The sequence below is a fragment of the Oncorhynchus mykiss genome, chromosome 28 (genome assembly GCF_057628025.1).
Source record: "Oncorhynchus mykiss isolate SJ-2025 chromosome 28, ASM5762802v1, whole genome shotgun sequence".
Taxonomy (NCBI): domain Eukaryota; kingdom Metazoa; phylum Chordata; class Actinopteri; order Salmoniformes; family Salmonidae; genus Oncorhynchus; species Oncorhynchus mykiss.
This window is the reverse complement of record NC_143049.1, coordinates 29,579,647-29,604,492: the sequence shown is the minus strand read 5'-3', so window position 1 is coordinate 29,604,492 and position 24,846 is coordinate 29,579,647. Positions and strand designations below refer to the sequence as shown.

At 43.1% G+C, this 24,846-nt stretch overlaps 1 protein-coding gene across 20 annotated transcripts in view; it reads left to right on the top strand.

Annotated features, from left to right (window-relative positions):
* Positions 1–24,846, top strand: part of LOC110508857 (cyclic AMP-dependent transcription factor ATF-6 alpha) — a 50,331-nt gene that overhangs the window by 4,153 nt on the left and 21,332 nt on the right. For 4 of the 20 annotated variants that reach the window (XM_090224982.1, XM_036966326.2, XM_090224991.1 and 1 more), the window contains 7 exons: positions 1,410–1,489; positions 1,594–1,681; positions 2,048–2,242; positions 4,477–4,676; positions 20,985–21,170; positions 21,716–21,807; positions 23,346–23,522. In XM_090224982.1, the coding sequence (XP_090081108.1) occupies positions 1,410–1,489; positions 1,594–1,681; positions 2,048–2,242; positions 4,477–4,676; positions 20,985–21,170; positions 21,716–21,807; positions 23,346–23,522 (1,018 nt within the window). Of the gene's footprint in view, positions 1–1,409; positions 1,490–1,593; positions 1,935–2,047; positions 2,243–4,473; positions 4,677–20,984; positions 21,171–21,715; positions 21,808–23,345; positions 23,523–24,846 lie in introns of all 20 variants that reach the window. The other 16 variants (XM_090224985.1, XM_090224984.1, XM_090224992.1 and 13 more) reach the window with 6 other exon arrangements.

Here is a 24,846-nt window from a genome sequence, read left to right as displayed (position 1 = left end):
CATAGAATTCGCAGGTTCATTCGAAGACTATGCTTCTTGTGGACGTGGATGCTCATAGCAAGTGGCCAGAGGTTGCCATCATGAGATTTTTTATTTTTTATTATATTTTTTACTTTCTCCCCAATTTCATGATATACTGTCTTGTCCCATCGCTGCAACTCCCGTACAGACTCAGGAGAGGCGAATCTCGAGAGCCATGTGTCCTCCACTGCTTCTTGACACACTACTCGCTTAACCCGGAAGCCAGCCGCACCAATGCGTCGGAGGAAACACAGTACAACTGGCGACCAAAGTCAGCGTGCATGCACCCTGGCTGCCACAAGGAGTCGCTAGAGGGGGATGGGACAAGGACATCCTGGCCGGCCCAACTCTTCCCTAACAATTGTGAGCCGCCTCATGTGTCTCCCGGTCGCGGCCGGCTGCTACATAGCCTGGGATCGAATCTGGGTCTGTAGTGATGCCTCTAGCACTGTGATGCCGTGCCTTATACCGCTGCGCCACTCGTGTGGCCCACCATCATGAGATCTACTAGGGCAGAGAAGACAATCGAGAAGCTTGGAGAAGTGTTTAGACGGTTCGGATCGCCACTCCAACTCGTTAGCGACAACGGACCGCAGCTCCTGTCCCAAGAAAGTGCCACGTTCCCACAGGTGAATGGCGAACTCAAGAGTGGTCCAGAACTCTGACTCTGTGACACCCTGACCCAGTAGTCGCCGCCTAGGGGCTCACAGTCATCTTCTCAGGAATGCTGTTCATAATGGGAACAATTTATGTAGGAGGGGAGGAGATGTGGCGTATTGGGGTTGTGCCGCAGAGCATCATGGGGGTTGTGTGTTAAGAACTGCACATTGTAGATAAATGGTTGGACTGATTCCTGTCTCCCGTCTCATCGTTATTGAATTGTTATAAAGATGTGGTTATGAAACCCACAAGACATAACAGTTATGTACTGTTTCCCTCCCCCAAGGGAATGCGTTTGTCTGCATCTACCCGCACATACTGTACCAATTTTTTATATGATGTCTGACTAACATAATCAATTGGGCTCTCCGGTCGCTAATTTGTCCATGATTACTACAAGTTTAGATACCTGGCTAGATTAATTTAGCAATCTAAAAAATGTTAGCTGACATGGGCTATTTGAGTGACTGTCAGTGACTGACATAACAGCAGAAAAATGTACAACCAACAGTTTTTTGTGTGTGTGTGGAGCCCATCCCTGCCCTACAAAAGGGCCCATCCCTGCCCTAGTCAGTAGACATTAGGTGGCTGTCTTGGGCGTGGGAAGGCTGCACCTGTGAGGCCCAAAGACTGTGTTGTAAGGTCAATCACACAGGACGTGAAAGAGGATCGGCAATGTGATGCCCCTGCTTGTCAATTGAATTGAGTTCTAATTGTTTTGTTGGCAGATGTAGGAGTGCCTCGGTCCTCCCTATCATCTGGATCTGCGGTTAGTGATACCTCCTCACTGTCACCACTATCCCTGAAAGTAAGATTTCAATTCGCTCAACACTCTCCCCCTATGTGTAAATAGTAGGCTAAGTACTGACTACTCTCACTAACTTCTGTCTTGTCCCTGCCGATGCGTACCAGCAGGAAGATGATGTGTCTATGCAGCCTTTACCGACTACGTTGTCTCCTGAAAAGAAAATACACAAGCAAGTCAGCCCATCTCCCAGAGGTGAAACGTCTCTTTGATGTACATGTCACAATATGGTGGATATTTATTATTCAAAAAAATAATTGAAAGTGTCTGATTAGTTGTATCATAGTTCACCCCTCGGGGGCTCCCGAGTGGCGCAGTGGTCTAAGGCACTGCATCTCAGTGCATCTACAGTCCCTGGTTCAAATCCAGGCTGAATCACATCTGGCCGTGATTGGGAGTCCCATAGGGCGGCGCACAATTGGCCCAGCGTCGTCCGGGTTTGGCCGGGGTAGGCCATCATTGTAAATAAAAATGTGTTTTTAACTGACTTGCCTAGTTAAATAATGGTTAAAAATATATATATATACAAAAACACTTATTCTCTTACTCTTTTCCCACCAGCCAAGCGACCCGCCCACCCAAACCAGAGGGTGTCCATTCAGCCCAAACTTCCCCCCTCTGTCCTCCTCACCCAACCCTTGGCCCCTCTTCTCAAAACCAGGACCATTGTCATCCAGCCCGTTGGCCTGCAGACTGTGGTCTCAGTGATCAAGGATCCACCGCACGTGACTGTGCATGCTACTGTACCCTCTACTGGTGAGAGTCTGAACTTTCAGACTTTAACTTTACTCTTGTGTTATCTTACAATGAAATAATATTTTGTATGTCTACTATTATTTGGAGGGGTTTGAATAGTGTTCTGCACAGTTTTGTTGTGACGAATGCCCCTTTACATTGGTGGGTCTTATTCACTGAAGTAATTCAGGTTATATGGCTTCCTCGGGGGGGGGTACTATGTTAGTCACATGCAATATCTCAGACCCCACTGGCCCGATTTTGACAAAACTTGGGTGAATGATGCGTCTTGCTATAGTAATCATCTGGAATTCCAAACTTTGAACAAGCATATCTCTTACCCCGTTTGAGCTACCGTCATGTAATGTTGCACATAAATGCATTTTTTCATGACAGAAAGGTTCCCCATAAGGACCTATAAACTCTGCCGCAAATTAGATTTTGAATCATTTGTAGGGGTTGACGGGTTTACTGTTGCCTTGTTACAGTACATAATGGTATTTGCAAGGTAATGAAAAGCTGAAACAACCTGTGAACAAAATGAAAAATAGAATGTGTATTTGTAACTCCTGTGACTGCACCTGTTGTTATTGACCACAAGGTGTCCTCAAAACAGTGGCTGCTGTGCAAAGAAAGCTACTGGCTTCTCCTCAAATGTAACCTAAAGTAGCAGCAAAATAAACGCCTGAAACTAGATCCCCTACATACAAGAACAAAAAAAAAAACATTGGGGGAGGTTATCTTCTGCACTGTTCAACCAATCCAGTAAATGTAGAGGAGTTAAGATGGAGTTTTGCTTTTTTAACATCCAAAAGCGGAAGTTATGTCACAGGCTCTCTTTCTATTTCCTCTGAATTCGGAACATCCGGTTGTTAGGGACTCAGCCAAGACTACCTCAAATGTAACACAATGTCCAGTGTATGACCAGTGCATACCATGCAGGATTCTAAAAACCACTGTAGAAATATTGTTGTTTTAAAACGTATATTTCATGAACGTCAGCACAGAGCACACTCATATCAACTACACCCGTCATAACCTCTCATTTATATACCAATGATCAAACAGATACAGTACATCCATCTGAGGCTGCGTTTACACAGGCAACCCAATTCTGATATTTTTTCAACTAATTGGTCTTTTGACCAATCAGATCTGCTATTTTGTCTATAATTCTCTCTTGAGTTCTCTCTGAGGCAGCAGGGTCATGGCCCATTAGTCGCCAGACTAAAAGCCTTTAACCTCAGTAGGATCTTAGGTCTACTTGTATTATTACAGTGTAATTAGCATGGGAGGGTTTTCCTCTGCAGGCCCCTAATACACTACATTAGACTTCAGGAGGCCCAGGGATTTGAAGGTGACTGGCAGGGCTTTGAAGGTGACTGTGACAGGGATTTGAAGGTGACTGGCAGGGCTTTGAAGATGACTGTGACAGGGCTTTGAAGGGGACTGTGGCAGGGCTTTGGAGGGGACTGTGGCAGGGCTTTGAAGGGGACTGTGACAGGGCTTTGAAGGGAACTGTGTTAGGGCTTTGAAGGGGACTGTGACAGGGCTTTGAAGGGGACTGTGACAGGGCTTTGAAGGTGACTGTGACAGGGCTTTGAAGGGGACTGTGACAGGGCTTTGAAGGTGACTGTGACAGGGCTTTGAAGGGGACTGTGACAGGGCTTTGAAGGGGACTGTGACAGGGCTTTGAAGGGGACTGTGACAGGGCTTTATATGTTTGATAATGGATCCTTGGAGGACTGCTGAAGGTGTCTGCGGGAGGGACAGGCTCTCAGCACTAAACAAGAGTCTGACTCTGGGCAGGGAGTGGGATGGATCTGTTTTTCTGTCCCCGTCAGTATCCCATACAGGTGACCTGACATCCTTAGTGATCGCGGATGAGAAAAAAAGACTACAGTCTGGATTAGAAAGAAAACAAATTCTATCTGAACCCAGGATTGATCAGTGAGATGAACATTGTGAAGAGCTATTGTACATGTTCCTCAACTCTAAGGATGCTGGCTACTCTGACTGTTCAGTCAGTTATGTTACAGTGATGTAGACTGACTGTATTCAATTAGTTATGTTACAGTGATGTATGCTGAGTGAAGGACACCCCAGAGGGACATAGGATGATCTTTAGCCAACTCTTCTGACTCTGTTATGCCTCATGAATTATTCAGAGATGGCTAACATCCAGGTTTAGGACAAGGCTAAAACAGACAGAAGGGTTGACCTCTTTCTTAACTGTATCTGGTCTTTGTCAGCAGCAGTTCCCACGATGCATCTCCAGCCGAGACTGTTGATTGGACCCCAGATCACTTCCCCAGCCCCTCCCGTTCTCGCTGTTACCAACCAGGTGTTCACCATGCCAATTGTACCCCATCATGTTACCATGGGGACCACTGCTGTTTCTGGCCCCACCCATCCCATGGCAATGACCTATCACAACACAGCTGTGGACACTGAGGTATGTTTGAAATGCATTTGACCTCCGTATAGCGTGTCTGCTTTCCCTCTTGACCTTTTTGGAGAAGAGCCTTCAGCATTGTGTTCTGTCTTATTCCATTATTTATTCCCTCAGATTAAAGGCACACAGTGCGGAAACATCTAGCCTAAAGTAACATCTTACCCCAGTCTTCTTAGGTGCTCAATCTCACAAAAATAGAGGACATGCTGGGGTCTGCCCAGTGTCCATCCAGACATCTGGAGAGAGGTGGGAGGAGTGGAGGTGGTTGGTATTTAGGAGGGCAAGGCATCTTTAAAACCAATAGGCCCTGAGGGTGGTCAGACAGACAGAAATTGAGCACCTGTCTTTTTACTGTGGTAACACTTACCTGGGGGAGTGTCTCACGGATGGAACATTTAGGGGGTAGAGGGGTGGGGTCGGTCCTTATGTGTTTGCTAAGTTCAATATTTATAAGATTTATGTTTTGCAGCTTATAATATGTGTTGAGAAGAGACAAGTTATTGTCATAACAAAACGCTGCTTGGATCTTTAATTTAAAGATCATTGTTCCCTTCAGTCTCAACATACAGTGCCTTGCAAAAGTATTCACCCCCTTGGCATTTTTCTATTTTGTTGCATTACAACCTCTAATTTAAATTGATTTTTATTTGGATTTCATATAATGGACATACACAAAATAGTCCAAATTGATGAAGGTCAGGGACAACGTTGTGGATGTCACGGTCTTCCTCCTCTTCATCTGAAGAGGAGAGGCGAGAAGGATCAGAGGACCAAAATGCGGCGTGGTAAGTGTCCATGTTGAGTGTTTAATTAAAGAAAGAACTGAACACTGGATACAAACAATAAACAAATAAAGACCGTGAAGCTATCCTAAGGACTGTGCTGACACAAGCAACTAACATAGACAATCACCCACAAACAAACAGTGCAACCCAGGCTACCTAAGTATGATCCTCAATCAGAGACAACTAATGACACCTGCCTCTGATTGAGAACCATACTAGGCCGAAACATAGAAATCCCCAAATCATAGAAAATCAAACATAGACTGCCCACCCAACTCACACCCTGACCATACTAACTAAATACAAAAACAAAGGAAATAAAGGTCAGAACGTGACAGTGGAGAAGTACAGATCAGGGTTGCGTTATAAAAAAATATCAGAAACTTTGAACATCCCACGGAGCACCATTAAATCCATTATAAAAAAATGGAAAGAATATGGCACCACAACAAACCTGCCAAGAGAGGGCCGCCCACCAAAACTCACAGACCAGGCAGGGAGGGCATTAAACAGAGAGGCAACAAAGAGACCAAAGATAACCCTGAAGGAGCTGAAAAGCTCCACAGTGGAGATTGGAGTATCTGTCCATAGGACTACTTTAAGCTGTACACTCCACAGAGCTGGGCTTTACGGAAGAATGGTCAGAAAAACATAAGCAAATGTGTTTGGTGTTCACCAAAAGGCATGTGGGAGACTCCCCAAACATATGGAAGAAGGTACTCTGGTCAGATGAGACAAATTTAGCTTTTTGGCCATCAAGGAAAATGCTATGTCTGGTGCAAACACAACACCTCTCATCACCACGAGAACAGCAGATAGCCTAGTGGTGAAAGCATTGGACTAGTAACCGAAAGGTTGCAAGATCGAATCCCCGAGCTGACAAGGTAAACATCTGTCATCCTGCCTCTGAACAAGGCAATTAACCCACTGTTCCAAAGCCGTCATTGAAAATAAGGATTTGTTCTTAACTGACTTGCCTAGTTAAATAAAGGTACAAAAAAACCGCCACAGTGAAGCATGTTAGTGGCAGCATCATGTTATGGGGATATTTGTCATCATCAGGGACTGGGAAACTGGTCAGAATTGAAAGAATGATGGTGCTAAATCATCTGAAATTCTTAAGGGAAACCTGTTTCAGTCTTCTAGAGATTTGAGACTGGGACATAGCAACCTGCTAAAGCAACACTCGAGTGGTTTAAAGGGAAACATGGAATGGCCTAGTCAAAGCACAGACCTCAATCCAATTGTGAATTTGTGGTATGACTTAAAGATTGCTGTACACAGCAGAATCCATCCAACTTGAAGGAGCTGGAGCAGTTTTGCCTTGAAGAATGGCCAAAAATCCCATTGGCTGGATGTGCCAAGCTTATAGAGACAAATCCCAAGAGGCTTGCAGCTGTAATTGTTGCAAAAAGTGTCTCTACAAAGTATTGACTTTGGGGGGAGGTGGATAGTTATGCACGCTCAAGTCTTCAGTTTTTTTGTCTTATTGCTTGTTTGTTTCACAATAAAACATATTTTGCATCTTCATAGTGGTAGGCATGTTGTGAAAATCAACTGATACAAACCCCCTAAAATCAAATTTAATTCCAGGTTGTAAGGCAACAAAATAAGAAAAATGCCAAGGGTGTGAATACTTTCGCAAGCCACCGTAGACTTGATCTGAAGCCATACTTGTGATTTTGCTATTCATTGTAAATGTTTGTAGGCCTTTGTAGCAAAACTGTATTTATGATCATATGTTATCAATTCATGCTTTTTACATGCTATATTTATATCTGTAAATCAGCCAATGACATCAAGGCACACCCAGCCATAACTACAGACACCTGTGTGTCCTTCCAAACTATATAAACTAGTGACCCGCAGTGTTAGTCATTATAGCCTGATGAAGACAGCTTGGCAGTCATTATAGCCTGATGAAGACAGCTTGGCAGTCATTATAGCCTGATGAAGACAGCTTGTCTGTCATCATAGCCTGATGAAGACAGCTTGGCTGTTATTCTAACCTATTGAAGACACCTTGGCTGTCATTATAGCCTGATGAAGACAGCTTGGCTGTCATTATAGCCTGATGAAGACAGCTTGGCTGCCATTATAGCCTGATGAAGACAGCTTGGCTGCCATTATAACCTGATGAAGACAGCTTGGCTGCCATTATAACCTGATGAAGACAGCTTGGCTGCCCTTATAATCTGATGAAGACAGCTTGGCTGCCATTATAACCTGATGAAGACAGCTTGGCTGTCACTAAAGCCCGATGAAGACAGCTTGGCTGTCACTAAAGCCTGATGAAGACAGCTTGGCTGTCACTAAAGCCTGATGAAGACAGCTTGGCTGTCACTAAAGCCTGATGAAGACAGTTTGGCTGTCATTATACCCTGATGAAGACAGCTTGGCTGTCATTGTAGGCTGATGAAGACCGCTTGGCTGTCATTGAAGCCTGATGAAGACAGCTTGGCTGTCATTGTAGCACAATGAAGACAGCTTGGCTGCCATTGTAGCATGATGAAGACAGCTTGGCTGTCATTGTAACCTGATGAAGACAGCTTGGCTGCCATTATAACCTGATGAAGACAGCTTGGCTGTCACTAAATTCTGATGAAGACAGCTTGGCTGTCACTAAAGCCTGATGAAGACAGCTTGGCTGTCACTAAAGCCTGATGAAGACAGCTTGGCTGTCACTAAAGCCTGATGAAGATAGCTTGGCTGTCATTGTAGCCTGATGAAGACAGCTTGGCTGTTATTATAGCTTGATGAAGACAGCTGGGCTGTCATTAGAACCTGGTGAAGATGGCTTGGCTGTCATTACAACCTGGTGAAGACAGCTTGGCTGTTATTATAGCTCGATGAAGACAGCTTGGCTGCCATTATAACCTGATGAAGACAGCTTGGCTGCCTTTATAATCTGATGAAGACAGCTTGGCTGCCATTATAACCTGATGAAGACAGCTTGGCTGCCATTATAACCTGATGAAGACAGCTTGGCTGCCATTATAACCTGACGAAGACAGCTTGGCTGTCACTAAAGCCTGATGAAGACAGCTTGGCTGTCACTAAAGCCTGATGAAGACAGCTTGGCTGTCACTAAAGCCTGATGAAGACAGCTTGGCTGTCACTAAAGCCTGATGAAGACAGCTTGGCTGTCATTATACCCTGATGAAGACAGCTTGGCTGTCATTATAGCCTGATGAAGACAGCTTGGCTGTCATTGTAGCCTGATGAAGACAGCTTGGCTGTCATTGTAGCCTGATGAAGACAGCTTGGCTGTCATTGTAGCCTGATGAAGACAGCTTGGCTGTCATTGTAGCCTGATGAAGACAGCTTGGCTGTCATTGTAACCTGATGAAGACAGCTTGGCTGTCACTAAAGCCTGATGAAGACAGCTTGGCTGTCACTAAAGCCTGATGAAGACAGCCTGGCTGTCATTATACCCTGATGAAGACAGCTTGGCTGTCATTATACCCTGATGAAGACAGCTTGGCTGTCATTGTAACCTGATGAAGACAGCTGGGCTGTCATTGAGCCAGGTGAAGATGGCTTGGCTGTCATTACAACTTGGTGAAGACAGCTTGGCTGTTATTATAGCTCGATGAAGACAGCTGGGCTGTCATTAGAACCAGGTGAAGATGGCTGGGCTGTCATTACAACCTGGTGAAGACAGCTTGGCTGTCATTATAGCCTGATGAAGACAGCTTGACTGTCATTATAGCCTGATGAAGACAGCTTGGCTGTCATTATAGCCTGATGAAGACAGCTTGGCTGCCATTATAGCCTGATGAAGACAGCTTGGCTGCCATTATAGCCTGATGAAGACAGCTTGGCTGCCATTACAACCTGATGAAGACAGCTTGGCTGCCATTATAACCTGATGAAGACAGCTTGGCTGCCATTATAACCTGATGAAGACAGCTTGGCTGTCACTAAAGCCTGATGAAGACAGCTTGGCTGTCACTAAAGCCTGATGAAGACAGCTTGGCTGTCATTATACCCTGATGAAGACAGCTTGGCTGTCACTAAAGCCTGATGAAGACAGCTTGGCTGTCATTATACCCTGATGAAGACAGCTTGGCTGTCATTGTAGCCTGATGAAGACAGCTTGGCTGTCACTGTAACCTGATGAAGACAGCTTGGCTGTCATTAGAGCCAGATGAAGATGGCTTGGCTGTGATTACAACCTGGTGAAGACAGCTTGGCTGTTATTATAGCCTGAAGAAGACAGCTTGACTGCCATTATAATCTGATGAAGACACATTGGCTGTCATTAAAGCCTGATGAAGACAGCTTGGCTGTCATTATAATCTGATGAAGACACATTGGCTGTCATTAAAGCCTGATGAAGACAGCTTGGCTGTCATTATAACCTGATGAAGACAGCTTGGCTGTCATTATAGCCTGATGAAGACAGCATGGCTGCCATTATAACCTGATGAAGACAGCTTGGCCGTCATTATAACCTGATGAAGACAGCTTGGCTGTCACTAAAGCCTGATGAAGACAGCTTGGCTGTCATTATAATCTGATGAAGACACCTTGGCTGTCATTAAAGCCTGATGAAGACAGCTTGGCTGTCATTATAACCTGATGAATACAGCTTGGCTGTCATTATAACCTGATGAAGACAGCTTGGCTGTCATTATAATCTGATGAAGACACCTTGGCTATCATTAAAGCCTGATGAAGACAGCTTGGCTGTCATTATAACCTGATGAAGACAGCTTGGCTGTCATTATAACCTGATGAAGACAGCTTGGCTGTCATTATAATCTGATGAAGACACCTTGGCTGTCATTAAAGCCTGATGAAGACAGCTTGGCTGTCATTATAGCTTGATGAAGACAGCTTGGCTGTCATTATAGCTTGATGAAGACACCTTGGCTGTCATTAAAGCCTGATGAAGACAGCTTGGCTGTCATTATAGCTTGATGAAGACAGCTTAGCTGTCCACACGTAGGTATCCAATTATTGCATCTGAGCTACTAGAGTGTGAGGCTCTCCTTTTCTTTTTCGAGGAGAGAAGAGAAACATCTAGAACATTGTTTTTTCGTAACGCAAAACATGTAGCTGTCTCGTTACACAACTGGGATATTTCAGTGTGTTCTTGAAGTGGTCCCTAAAGTGGAGATATGTTTTGATTTGGCCTGTTGGCATGTGTGTCATCATCGTAGAGTAAATGTTAGTATTACTGTGGACACCTTGCGCTGGTAGGCATTGTATCATACATAGTAACCCATGTTTGGATTATTCAAGCAACCCAACTGGCTGGGTCAAAATAACCCAGCATGTCTTCTGTTCACTATTTAACCTGTGCTGGGTTAGAGTTTAAGAAATCCCTCTTCATCAGAGTCTACTTAACCATTCCAACACTTGGTACAAATAGTATTTAAAATAATTGTAAATACTTTAAATGGGTTTGATTGAGCTTGTGTTGTGCAATGGGACCAATAGAACAGATACAAAACTGCAAATCCCATCCATCTGGCAGCCACGCCCTGACCTTAGAGATCCTTATTTATTCTCTATGTTTGGTTGGGTCAGGGTGTAACTCGGGTGGGAAAATCTATGTTTTCTATTTCTTTGTTGTTTTGCAGAGTGTGGTTCCCAATCAGAGGCAGCTGTCTTTCGTTGTCTCTGATTGGGGATCATATTTAAGTTGTGATTTTCCGTTTGGGTTTTGTGGGGTGTTATTTTCTGTTTAGTGTCTTTGCATGATGGAACTGTTCGTGTTTGTTTTGTTTTTTTTGGGGGGGGGGGGAGTTGTTACTTTTGTTTGAGTGTTTCTTGAAAATAAGTATCATGAACACTTTCCACGCTACGCTTTGGTCCACTCTTCCCGCTGAAACAAACGGTACAAGTATTTGACAGATTTTAAATAGTTGCACTCAGGTCTGCATAGAAAAGCCCCTTCACTTTACGTAACCATTCCAACAAGGTGACATAAGGACAGCTGGAGCGACTGGTTTATTTAGCCTTGTCTTGAAGGAATAATAACACATAACGGTTGATCATTGTTTAGGACCATATGTAGCACTGTGTTACGTGCAATACTATTATTGGACTTTTCTCAAATTGAAGAGAGTGGAGTGGATAAGCCAACATTAGAAGAATAAAAATATTATCTTATTGTTTTGAGGCAGAGGTTTCTCCAATAAAATCTCTTTTAATTAATGCTACGCTATTTGGGTTTTACTGTGGTAGAGCTTGGCAAAAACATTTGACACAGTAGCCCTAGTAATAAATGTAGAGTTGTGTTGGCTCAGTCAGTTTGTTAACAGCTTGTAATCAGTTCTAGAAGTTTACTACTTTTTCAAACTTTGCTGGAAAAATATGAAATTGAAATATTGATATGGTAGCCCGACATAAAACAGTCAACAAAGAAAACATAATTTCATAATTATTTCCTACTTTCTCAATATGACAGTGCTATTTTCAGGCTGCATCATGACCTTGGCTGAACTTTTAGACAACCTCAGAAAATGTTATTACTTTAGTCTCTAATTGCAGTGAAAGTGTTTTTTTTCCGCCTCGATATCTAAGAGCTATACACTATAAAAACAAATGGTTCTATATAGTGCCAAAATAAGGGTTCTTTGGCTCGTAACAATATAATCCTTTTTTGAAGGTTCTACAAAGAACCATGCTCATACGGTTCTAAATGGAACCTTTGTGGTGCTATTAAGAACCCTTTCCTAAGGTTCTATAAATTACTATTTAAAAAAAGGTTCCATATAGCACCAAAAAGGGTTTGAATGGCTCTTTATAGAACCTTTATTGAGAATTTAATCAAAGGTTCTACAAGGAACCTTTTGAAGAACCATACAGGGTTATTTTTTTTTGGTCAGATATATTATATGGTTAAGTGTGCTAGCTCTCTCTACACAGCTCTCAATTGACAAGATACCATCACTGGCCATAAGTAAGTAACGAGCAGGAAGTAAGTAAGTAACGAGGTGCGAGCAGGAATGAGTCCTGTTTCTGTACCGTGAGACAGCTTGATGTAGACCACCTGGACAGGACGCTAGTCTATCGCAGAGCTAAGCATAGTACCAGGTCTCATTTGTACAGTTTTTGGTATGACTCAGCCAAGGATTGAACTCCTAACCTTCCAATCTCAGGGCAGACATTCTAACCACAAGGTCACTGTGGTTAGAATGTGATGGCATTACACAACAGATTAGATCAACTGGAATGGCAATCTCACTCACGGTTGCACAAAAAGAGCTGTGAGCAAACCACCCCCCATAAAATTCTGTTTGATTCCAGAACTTCTTTGAGTCTCTGTGTTAGAAGCATTAGCCATCTCCAAAGCTTCATTACTGTGATGGCAACAATTTAGTGCTGGGAAGTTTCTTTGAAAGATAAGCATTTTGCTGTGTCATGTGGCTTGTCACCTTTCTAGAAGACAAGGATGGCTTGTGTGTGGGTGTGCCTGTGTGTGGGTGTGCCTGGGTGTGTGTGGGTGTGCATCCGCATATGTGAGGAAGTTGTTTGTTTACGATAACGGACCAACCATCAGGCCAGGGAGAAGAGGTCATAGTCTTCCTTGTCCAGTCCCAGGGGACTGACGTCTGGCTGGTAATGAATTATGTTTGACCTTTAACCCCCGTGGGAACCTTAGCAGGGCATAGTGTCTGAAAGGACTTTCAAAAGACCCAATCTGTCTGTTCCCAAGGGCGGAGGAGGCCCATAGGATGATGGGTGATTTATCTTTCTGTCAAACCAAAGAGGAGATAAAACAATCATGGACATCACTGGTAAAACATGACAGTGGCTTCTGGCTTTGCCTCGTACCTAATAACACCCCTTAGCACTGATATATTCACAGCCAATCATAGACTTTCACAGACTTTTTCTGTTACTTATCCTATCACACATGACTGCATGGCATAGTTTTAGAGCTATTCAGTAATCTGTTTTAGCCTCGTAAATACCAGACTGATTACCCCTGCTTGCCAGATTAGGCAGCTTGCGATGCTAAATCTATGTAGGACCAATGTAGTTTTACCACTCTCAATTCCGGTGGACTCTTACCAACCATTTGTTGTAGACTGGTAACAGCTACTGAACAGTGATTATTTTGAACTCCATTATGCAGTCTGACTGTATGTCGAGTAGGTTGACGTTAAGGATCATGAGTCTTGTCCTGGAGGAAGAATTTAGCGATTTCCCTATAGATACAGTTGAAGTCGGAAGTTTACATACACTTAGGTTGGAGTCATTAAAACTAGTTTTTCAACCACTCCACAAATTTGTTGTTAACAAACTAGAGTTTTGGCAAGTTGGTTAGGACATCTACTTTATGCATGACACAAGTAATTTTTCCAACAATTGTTTACAGACAGATTGTTTCCCTTATAATTCACTGTATCACAATTCCAGTGGGTCAGAAGTTTACATACACTAAGTTGACTGTGCCTTTAGACAGCTTGGAAAATTCCAGAAAATGATGTCATGCCTTTAGAAGCTTCTGATAGGCTAATTGACATCATTTGAGTCAATTGAAGGTGAAGTCTGGTTCATCCTTGGGAGCAATTTCCAAATGCCTGAAGGTTCCACATTCATCTGTACAAACAATAGTACGCAAGTATAAACACCATGGGACGACGCAGCCGTCACACGGCTCAGGAAGGAGAAACATTCCGTCTCCTAGAGATGAACGTACTTTGGTGCGAAAAGTGCAAATCAATCCCAGAACAACAGCAAAGGACCTTGTGAAGATGCTCAAGGAAACAGGTACGAAATATCTATATCCACAGTAAAACAAGTCCCATATCGACATAACCTGAAAGGCCACTTAGCAAGGAAGAAGCCACTGCTCCACATCCGCCATAAAAAAAAAGCCAGACTACGGTTTGCAACTGCACATGGGGACAAAGGTCGTACTTTTTGGAGAAATGTCCTCTGGTCTGATGAAACAAAAATGGAACTGTTTGGTCATAATGACCATCGTTATGTTTGGAGGAAAAAGGGGGAGGCTTGCAAGCCGATGGAAAACCATCCCAACCGTGAAGCACGGGGGTGGCAGCATCATGTTGTGGGGTGCATTGCTGCAGGAGGGACTGGTGCACTTCATCAAATAGATGTAATCATGAGGAAGGGTAAAGTATGTGGATATATTGAAGCAACATCTCAAGACATCAGTCAGGAAGCTTGGTCGCAAATGGGTCTTCCAAATGGACAATGACCCCAAGCATACTTCCAAAGATGTGGCAAAATGGCTTAAGGACAACATCACAAAGCACTGACCTCAATCCCATAGAAAATTTGTGGGCAGAACTGAAAAAGCATGTGCGAGCAAGGAGGCCTACACACCTGACTCAGTTACACCAGCTCTGTCAGGAGGAATGGGCAAAAATTCACCCAACTTTTGTGGGAAGCTTGTGGAAGGCTATCCAAAACGTTTGACCCAAGTTAAACAATTTAACCTGTTTGGGATAGAGGGCAGCATTTTCACATTCGGATGAAAAGCGTGCCCAGAGTAAACTTCCTGCTACTCTGGCCCAGAAGGTGCGTATTATGCATATTATTAGTAGTATTGGCTAGAAAACACTGAAGTTTCTAAAACTGTTTGAATGATGTCTGAGTATAACAGAACTCATATGGCAGGTGAAAACCTGAGAAAAATCCAACCAGGAAGTGGGAAATCTGAGGTTTGTAGTTTTTCAACTAATTGCCTATCGAATATAGTGTCTATGGAGTCATATTGCACTTCCTAAGGTTTCCACTAGATGTCAACAGTCTTTAGAACCTTGTTTGAGGCTTCTACTGTGAGGTGGGGGCGAATGAGAGCTGATTTAACCAGAGGCCTGCCAGAGTGCCATGAGCTGATCACGTGCGCACACGTGAGACCGACCTGTGTTCCATTGCAATTCTAAAGAAAAAGGAATTCTCCGGTTGGAACATTATTGAAGATTTATGTTTAAAACATAAATTCTATACATCGTTTGACATGTTTCTAGGAACTGTAATATAACTTTTTGAACTTTTCGTCTGAACTTTCGCCTGCACTAGCCTGCGCCTTGTGAGTTTGGATTTGTTTACCAAACGCGCTAACAAAAGGAGGTATTTGGACATAAATGATGGACTTTTTCGAACAAAACAAACATTTATTGTGGAACTGGGATTCCTGGGAGTGCATTCTGATGAAGATCATCAAAGGTAAGTGAATATTTATAACGCTATTTCTGACTCCACAACATGGCGGGTATCTGCATGGCTTGTTTTTGTGTTTGAGCGTCGTACTCAGATTATTTCATGGTTTGCTTTTTCCGTAAAGCTTTTTTGAAATCTGACACAGTGGTTGCATTAAGGAGAAGTATATCTATAATTCTGTGCATAACACTTGTATCTTTTATCAAAGTTTATCATGAGTATTTCTGTAAATTGATGTGGCTCTCTGAATATTCACCAGATATTTTCGAGGCACAACATTACTGACCATAAAGCGCCAATGTAAACTGAGATTTTTGGATATAAATATGAACTTTATTGAACAAAACATACATGTATTGTGTAACATGAAGTCATATGAGTGCCATCTGATGAAGATCATCAAAGGTTAGTGTTTAATTTGAACTCTATTTCTGCTTTTTGTGACTCCTCTCTTTGGCTGGAAAATGGCTTTTTGAAATCGGACACGATGGGTAGATTAACAAGAAGCTTTAATTTGGTGTATTGCACTTGTGAATGTATGAAAGTTACATATTTCAAAAACATATTTTTGAATTTTGCGCTCTGCCTTTTCAGCAGAATGTTGTCGAGGGGTTAAACTGAGTTTAAATGTATTTGGCTAGGGGTATGTAAACTTTCAACTTCAACTGTATATACCAGCTACAAAGTCAAAATTGTCTATTGTAAAAATATTTAATTTAAGATTGGGGTTAGGCATTAGATTTAGCAGTTTGGTTAGGGTTAAAATCAGATGGTATGATTTTGTGGCTGTGCTAGCTAGTGACCACTTTACAGACCTGCCTCGAACAAGATTCATTACGAAAAATGCTAACCTCTGGATTTGAGCGTCTGCTAACTTATCAAAATGTAATTGTCTAGTGTCTATTGGATGTTTTCCATGAAACCCTTTACCTCAGCAGATCTTACACATCAAACCTGTGACATCACCTCTCACTGCCCGAATCCATGTTCCCTGTTGTGATGTACTGTAGTTGTATCACTGGCTTAGCTGCACCGAAAAACAAACAGACAAGTACAGTAGGAATAGATAGATCATTTGTATGGCTCATGGTGGTGGAGAACCTTTGTTGGATTTTGAATATAATTCACTGTCTTTGAAAAAATACAGTTTACAGTGCATTCGGAAAGTATTCAGACCCCTTGACCTTTTCTACATTTGGTTACATTACAGCATTATTCTAAAATTGATTAAATGTCCCTCATCAATCTACACACAATACCCAATAATGACAAAGCAAAAACAGGTTTTAGATTTTTTTGCAAGTTTATTAAAAGTAAAACACTGAAATATCACATGTCTACTTTACTCAGTACTTTGAAGCAACTTTGGCAGCAAATACAGCCTTGAGTCTTCTTGGGAATGAAGCTACAAGCTTGGCAAACTTGTATTTGGGGAGGTTCTCCCTTCCTTCTATGTAGTTCCTCTCAAGCTTTGTCAGGTTGGCTGGGGAGTGTTGCTGCACAGCTATTTTCAGGTGTCTCCAGAGATGTTCGATTGGGTTCAAGTCTAGGCTCTGCCTGGGCCACTCAAGGACATTCAGAGACTTGTCCCGACGCTACTCCTGCGTTGTCTTGGCTGTGTGCTTGTCCTGTTGAAGGTGAACCTTCGCCCCAGTCTTGAGGTTCTGAGCACTCTGGAGCAGGTTTTCATCAAGGATCTTTTGCAGCGATGCTCGGTTCATCTTTCCCTCGATTCTGACTAGTCTCCCTGTCCCTGCTGCTGAAAAACATCCCCACAGCATGATGCTGCCACCACCATGCTTCACCGTAGGGTTGGTACCAGGTTTCCTCCAGAAGTGATGCTTGGCATTCAGGCCAAAGAGTTCAATCTTGATTTCATCAGACCAGAGAATCGCGTTTCTCATTTTCTGAGAGTCCTTTAGCAAGCTCCAAGCAGGGCTGTCATGTGCCTTTTACTGAAGAGTGGCTTCCATGTGGCCACTCTACTATAAAGGCCTGAATGGTAGAGTGCTGCCGAGATGGTTGTCCCTCTGGAAGGTTCTCCCATCTCCACAGAGGAGCTCTGTCAGAGTGACCATCGGGTTCTTTTGTCATCTCACTGACCAAGGCCTTTCTCCCCCGATCACTCAGTTTGGATGGGCGGCCAGCTCTAGGAAGAGTCTTAGTGGTTCCAAACTTCTTCCAATTAAGAATGATGGAAGCCACTGTGTTCTTGGGGACCTTCAATGCTGCAGAAATGTTTTGGTACCCTTCCCCAGATCTGTGCCTTGACCCAATCCTGTCCTTGAGCTCTACGGACAATCCTTTGACCTCGTGGCTTGGTTTTTGCTCTGACATGCACTGTCAACTGTGGGACCTTATATAGACAGGTGTGTGCCTTTTCTAAATCATGTCCAATCAGTTGAATTTACCACAAGTGGACTCCAATCATGCTTGAGATGTTTCTACAACTTGATCAATGGAAACAGGATTCACCTGACCTTAATTTTGAATCTCATAGCAAAGGTTCTGAATACTTATGTAAATAAGGTATTTCTGTTTTTTATTTGTAATTTACAAAAAACAACTGTTTTACTATGTCATTATGCGGTATTGTGTGTAGATTGATGAGAAAAGAACAAGCTGTAACTGAACAAAATGTGGAAAAATTCAAGGGGTCTGAATACTTTCCGAATGTACAGTAAGTCAGGGTACAGTATGATGACTTGATCGCTCAATTCAATCAAACTCGCATCTCGGTATTTACTGTATGTAGTATCAAATTTATTTATATAGCCCTTCTTACATCAGCTGATATCTCAAAGTGCTGTACAGAAACCCAGTTTAAATCCCCAAACGGCAAGCAATGCAGGTGTAGAAGCACGGTGGCTAGGAAACTCCCTAGAAAGGCCAAAACCTAGGAAGAAACCTAGAGAGGAACCAGGCTATGAGGGGTGGCCAGTCCTCTTCTGGCTGTGCCGGGTGGAGATTAACAGAACATGGCCAAGAAGTTCAAATGTTCATAAATGACCAGCATGGTTAAATAATAATAATCACAGTAGTTGTTGAGGGTTTAACAAGTCAGCACCTCAGGAGTAAATGTCAGTTGGCTTTTCATAGCCGATCATTCAGAGTATCTTTACCGCTCCTGCTGTCTCTAGAGAGTTAAACAGCAGGTCTGGGACAGGTAGCACGTCCGGTGAACAGGTCAGGGTTCCATAGCCGCAGGCAGAACAGTTGGAACTGGAGCAGCAGCACAGCCAGGTGGACTGGGGACAGCAAGGAGTCATCATGCGAGGTAGTCCTGAGGCATGGTCCTAGGGCTCAGGTCCTCCTCCGAGAGAGAGAATTAGAGAGAGCATACTTAAATTCACACAGGACACCGGATAAGACAGAAGTACTCCAGATATAACAGACTGACCCTAGCCCCCCGACACAAACTACTGCAGCATAAATACTGGAGGCTGAGGGATCAGTAGCGTTTTCCTGTGATCAAATAAAATCCCTGAATGGTTTTGGGTACTGTTAAAAACATATTCTTTAGGACTACCAGGTAGACATCCCTCTCAGGTGCTGTAGATGCCAATTCTCAGATTAAGAAGTGTGCGTGCATGCGTTTGTAAACAAAGGCACTGTATAAACATTGCAACGGCAAGTTCTCCACCGTAAAACAATAATTTCATGGTTCTGCAAGCCTTATGTTATCTCACTGCACAAAAACTGCTGACTTTTCCACCCCACCGCCCAATCAGTGCAACATCAACAGTGCAACATCAACAAACCTGCAGTCAACAGCAGTCTACATCTCTAGAGAGTAGAGACTCATATGCCGATTCATATAGCTTCATATCAAACTAATTTTCAGCCTCTTATTCAGGCTCCCCGTACTCCCAGTTTACACCAGAGCCAGTGAAGCGCCAGATTGCTGACTACCATTGTGGAGGAGGGGTGGTTTGTTCTGTCGACTATGCAGTGGTTGCTTAATGGCAGGGTTGACTTTCCCCTTGCAGGATGTGTATCCCCCACTCCCCCAGCATTGGGTAACCAGACATGCTCTTTTTGATTTCTCAGGACCTGGCAGGTCCCCCCCCCCCGAATCGAATCTGTTTCTATGGAGACCAAATTAAACAGTGTAGTCTGAATTTGCATAGCTCCAAAAGCCACGCTATCAGATATTTTAGAGAGCAGAGCAGAAAGCAGTGAAAGAGCTGGAGCAGTAGACTTTAGCGGGGTTCTCCTGTGGTCTCAGTGGTAGAAATACTAGTCTCAGAGGGCATTGGAGGACAACAGAATGTATGTTAGTCAACTGCTACTGCTAGGCAGTGTTATGAATGTTCAATGTCTAGTTTTGATATACATTTGGTTGAGTTGTGAACTAACGTGAATTTAAAAAAAAGATATATATATAATCAACATGTCATTGAATTTAGGTTAAAAGTTTGGTCAAAAAAATACTAAATGCCCTTACGTTGATTCAACATCATCACATTGATTGTTTGGGTTGAACGGACGTGGACACAACATTGATTCAACCAGTTTTTGCCCAGTAGGTGGAGACTTAGTCTAGATATAGAATAAATCTCTATATATGGGTCTGGATTGACATAATCAAATGCTGTCTGCTATATAAATGAGATGGAACTGATGCTGTTTTAAATGTGCATTGTTACTCATAAAGTTGTTTATTTTATCACCTAAAACATTGCAAGAACGTTCCTCTTTTGGTAATTTAGTTCACTCTGATAATGCCCTCCCTCCCTCTCTCTCTCCTTCCCTCCCTCCATGTATGGCTATCATTAAATAATCCCACCACTAATCCAGCTCTCAGTCCACTCAGAGATGGAAAAAGGCAGTGTGTGTGTGAAGTCTGTTCTGCAGAAACATGCTGGAGTCATTATCAGCTTGTAATTGATTCTGCGTCAGTTTTTCCATCTTTTTCAGCAGCTGCACCTATTGGGTGTGACTGAGGGAGTAAGTGACTACATATATGTGCTGTTAGACAAACAAGTAGCTAGAGCTGCGTACTGCAGGTGCTCTGTCTGGGCAGACAAGATGGCGACCAAAAGGTGTTACTGCCGGGTATGGCTGACGTCAACAGATTGGTTTTGTAAACCTACAGCCAACATCATCTGCATGCCAATACCAATGTACTCATATTATATAATCCTCAAGCTCTCCTGTGTTGTGGACATCCATTTTGAATTGTTAATGTATTCTGAGTAGGAGTAGTCAGCTGATGTGTGGAATTTGCAACACCTTGGTGGTATGCGTTTGATTTTCTCATACATCCATGCTGAAATATGTATGAACTTTGAACTTTCCTATAAAAGCATCTCTGTATGACCATGTCAGTCACATTATTTGATCAATCCCTCCCTTTCCACTTGTCCAGGTGTGTGTGGAGCGGCGGCAGCAAAGGATGGTGAAGAACCGTGAGTCGGCCACGCTGTCTAGGCTGAGGAGGAAGGAGGCGCTGCAGGCCCTGGAGGCCCGTCTCAAGGGGGCGCTGTGTGAGAACCAGAGGCTGCTCGTGGAAAACGGATCCCTCAGAACCCAGCTGGACGGACTGCTCACTGAGGTGAGCCGGGATAGACACACAAGGCCCCTGTGTGAATACTTTCCAAACGTATCCTTACTTCCTCGCTTCCTGAAGCAATGACTGATCTGACACGAATTTATAGGTTTAAGTGAGGGTTCCATTCCACTGCTTTCACATATGCACTGACTTCAGACACCAGATCACCCACTCATACAGATGTGAGTTCTTAATTTGATCCCCCTATTGCAGGAGAACTTTCCTAAACTTGTAGTGTATTTGAGGTTTAAAAAGGCTTCTGAAGTGTGTCATTTCCATTTTCCCTTACAAAAAATATATTGACCCCTATAAAAATGTCCATTTAATCTTAATCCACATAATAATTCACATTTTCTGTTGCTGCAGCTTTATTTTCCTGCTGTAGCAAACTGGTTCAAATTAAGATCCTACATCTGTAGAACTCATCCATTTCTATTTCTCGCTGCTTTGATGTGCAATAATCACTGATCTGGGATGATTTGATACAGTTGCCAGTTCAGAGCTTGTACTGATCCAGTCAGGTAATTTTTCTGCACTTTTCTTCACAGAACACTGTGCTAAAGGTGACTGCTCCAAAGAGACGGGCTGTGTGTCTCATGGTCATCCTGGTGTTCTTCGTGCTCAACACTGGTCCCCTGAGGTGAGCATTTTGTCTGTCTGTCAATGGGGGGCTTTTATGTCAGCCAGCCAGCCAGTCAGTCATCTCTTTGCCATGTCCAGAGCCCGATAATTCACTAACATGCTGTATAAATTACGCGTTTTCTCCCAATGTCTCAGAAAAAGGGCCAAATCTAAGCCTTTTTTTCTCACGGAGGAAGGCTTCGGAAAGTTGGCTGAGAGTCGGGAGAGGAGAAGGGCTCACTTGAGTTTTCCATACGCTCAGGCTTCCCAGAATTTCAGAACTAGGAATGGGGGGAGCGTTGGTTCCCTTTCACACCGGCCGGTTCGGAAATGAAACCTGGAGATCAGCTGCACATACGTGCTTATTTATAGACTCCAAATGTATTCTATCACTCCGTTCCGATTGGACATGTTCCTTTGAGAGGATTCAATAAACCCTGGCCAGGGACTGAACTTTCGCTAATGTTTCCAGTCATAGCTCAAGTCAATATCAAATGTTTTTTCAATTATTAAGGTCCTGCTGGGTTTATCTTTTGTCACTCACACGTTTGGATTCATTTCCAGGCATTTTGAAAAAGGCATTGGTTAGGGGTGTGTTTTATTTTATGGGGTGTGTTTTCATCTGATGCTACTGCACAAGATTTTGACCACTGTTTGACATTGTGTTGTGAGTACCTCTGTCAAATCTTACGGGGTCTCGTATTGTTTTGGCTCGAGTAGGAGGCCACAAGTTTATCCTCTTCTGTGTGTGTGCGTGTGCAAGTGTGCGTACGTGTGTGTATATGCTTGTGTGTGTCTGTGTGTATACCTAGGCTTACGGTATGTGGCCTTCAGATTGCAGGCCTGTATAAGACTAAGGCAAAGAAACTGGCAAGTTACTGCTCTGTTTCAGCAGTTATGGGCAGCCTAGCTGGGTGGAGAAGGTACTTTTTATATCCTAAAGTGCCCTTGTATCCAATAACTTTGAAATGTTTGAATCATTTCTTGATGTAATGTTATTTGTGGATTCAGATAAAGTATTTCAAATTTAGCCTAGAGCGTAAATTAAAATCTTTGATTTTGTTCACACACGACGGATGTAAGTCATGCCTCTCCTAAGCCAGGTGAAGTCTCTGTGTGGTTTTAAGTCTGTAGTCTGGCCACAATGACCAATCCTCTACTTCCTGACCTGTTGTTGTGATTACTCTTCTTCTTGTCTTCAATACCCGTCTTGCTTGTTTCAAGCTTGTGTGCATTTTGACCTTTTTGATAAAACATTTTAACTTTTTGAGAAAATGATTTGAAGAGCCTTTATGGATTTATAACAAATTAAACACTACCATCAATTTGTGAAATTGGAAACTTTTTGTTGATCTTTGTAATGGCTTTAGCCACCATTGTATGTGAATGCGTGTTTGTGTGTGACTGATTCACTGCAGAACGATTCGGTCCTCAAAGGGAAATGCTCTAAAGTCTGTAATGCTCTAATGTTCTTGAACATGTGTGTGTTAGTCCATGTTGTTCTTGCCGTGTTTGGCCTGGCTTGTGTAACTGAAGACCCTGTCCCTCTGGTCTCAGTGTGTGGGAGTCAGAGCCCAGCTCCAGTCTGTCCATGGGGACGCCACAAAGCAGCCGACATCTGCTCAGCTTCTCCCCCGACCAACAACAGAGGAGAGGGGAGGAAACATCAGCCCCCCAGTCCCCATTGGAGCCGATGGACGCCCAGTACCCACAATCCCACCAATCCCAGGACAGGTAATTACCACAACAAGAACATGAGGGTCCTCGAGAGTTTCTGGCCCAATATATATATAATGCTGTGTACTGTATGCACACACGGACAGACGGACGGACGGACTGAGGGAGGGAGGGAGAGCGAGAGGGCGGGGGGGGGCCTACTTGCTTTGGTGCAGCGCTATGTAACAAGGAGATCCAATGGTTTCTGCTAAATCTCTCACTGACTTCTGATTAACAAGTCTATTTACACATCGGTGCATTAGAGTTAGGCACAGGCTTGGATTGATAGGCTTTAAAGTCACATCTTTGCCTTTGCAAAATGCTCACAAACCAGGAAGAATATTTTGTGTTTTAAGAAGGACATTAAAGAGAAGTGGGTACCCTCAAGTGTTGGCTTCTGGAGGAGAATTGGATCCATCCAAGAGAACTTCTGTTGGGAATTCTGTCCAGGGAACCAGAACTGTAGAGGAATTGGCCGGTTGTTTCAGTTTGACTAAGCATCTATTTCCAGACCTGTTTTCTTTGTTGGAATGGAAAGATTTAATTTTATCTTGGTGACAATATTTACATCCATTTATTTATTTATAGGGGACCGTGCACATTCATCAATATTACAGTAATTCGACATCCATGTAAATGTGCCGGGGCTTGCCAAAAGCTTATACAGGACTCCTATAGTTACCTTATTTAGACTCATTATTCTGTGGTGAAAAATCACTGTTGAATAGGAGCGTTGCAAGCAGAGCACAATATAATAGTATTACTTGTGGCGTCTCTTTTTAGTGTGCAGTTTCATTTGAACCAATTTGGCAAACTCAAACTAATGTTGTCTCGCAAGTTTCCTCTTTAACATCCGTGTATAATTTCAGCACTAGTTATACTCGTGTTGTGTGTGTGTGCAGCTGTAGGATCTTAATTTGAGACAGTTTGCAACAGCAGAAAAACAATCCTGCATCAACAGGAAATCTGAATTATTATGTGGATTATAATTTATGGACATTTTTGTAGGGGGTTAATAATTTTTTGTTTGGGCAAATCAAGAAACATTTCTACGTGGAAATGAGAAATACACTACAAGTTTGCATTTAATTCTTAAAAACAAAATAGTGATGAAATGAAGATCCTACATCTGTATCTCACTCAGTCAAAGATTATGACCTTGCTGTGTACAAGTCATATAGTTGACTGAGTATTTATTTTGGCACGAGTGATACAAAGCACACAACAGAGGCCTTAAGATATGACAGACATGTTTGCAGGAAGGATGCGCTGTGCCGTGGATGAGTCCTCCTCTATGTCACTCCTGCAAACAATCTATTGATATCCAGATTGATAGACTCTT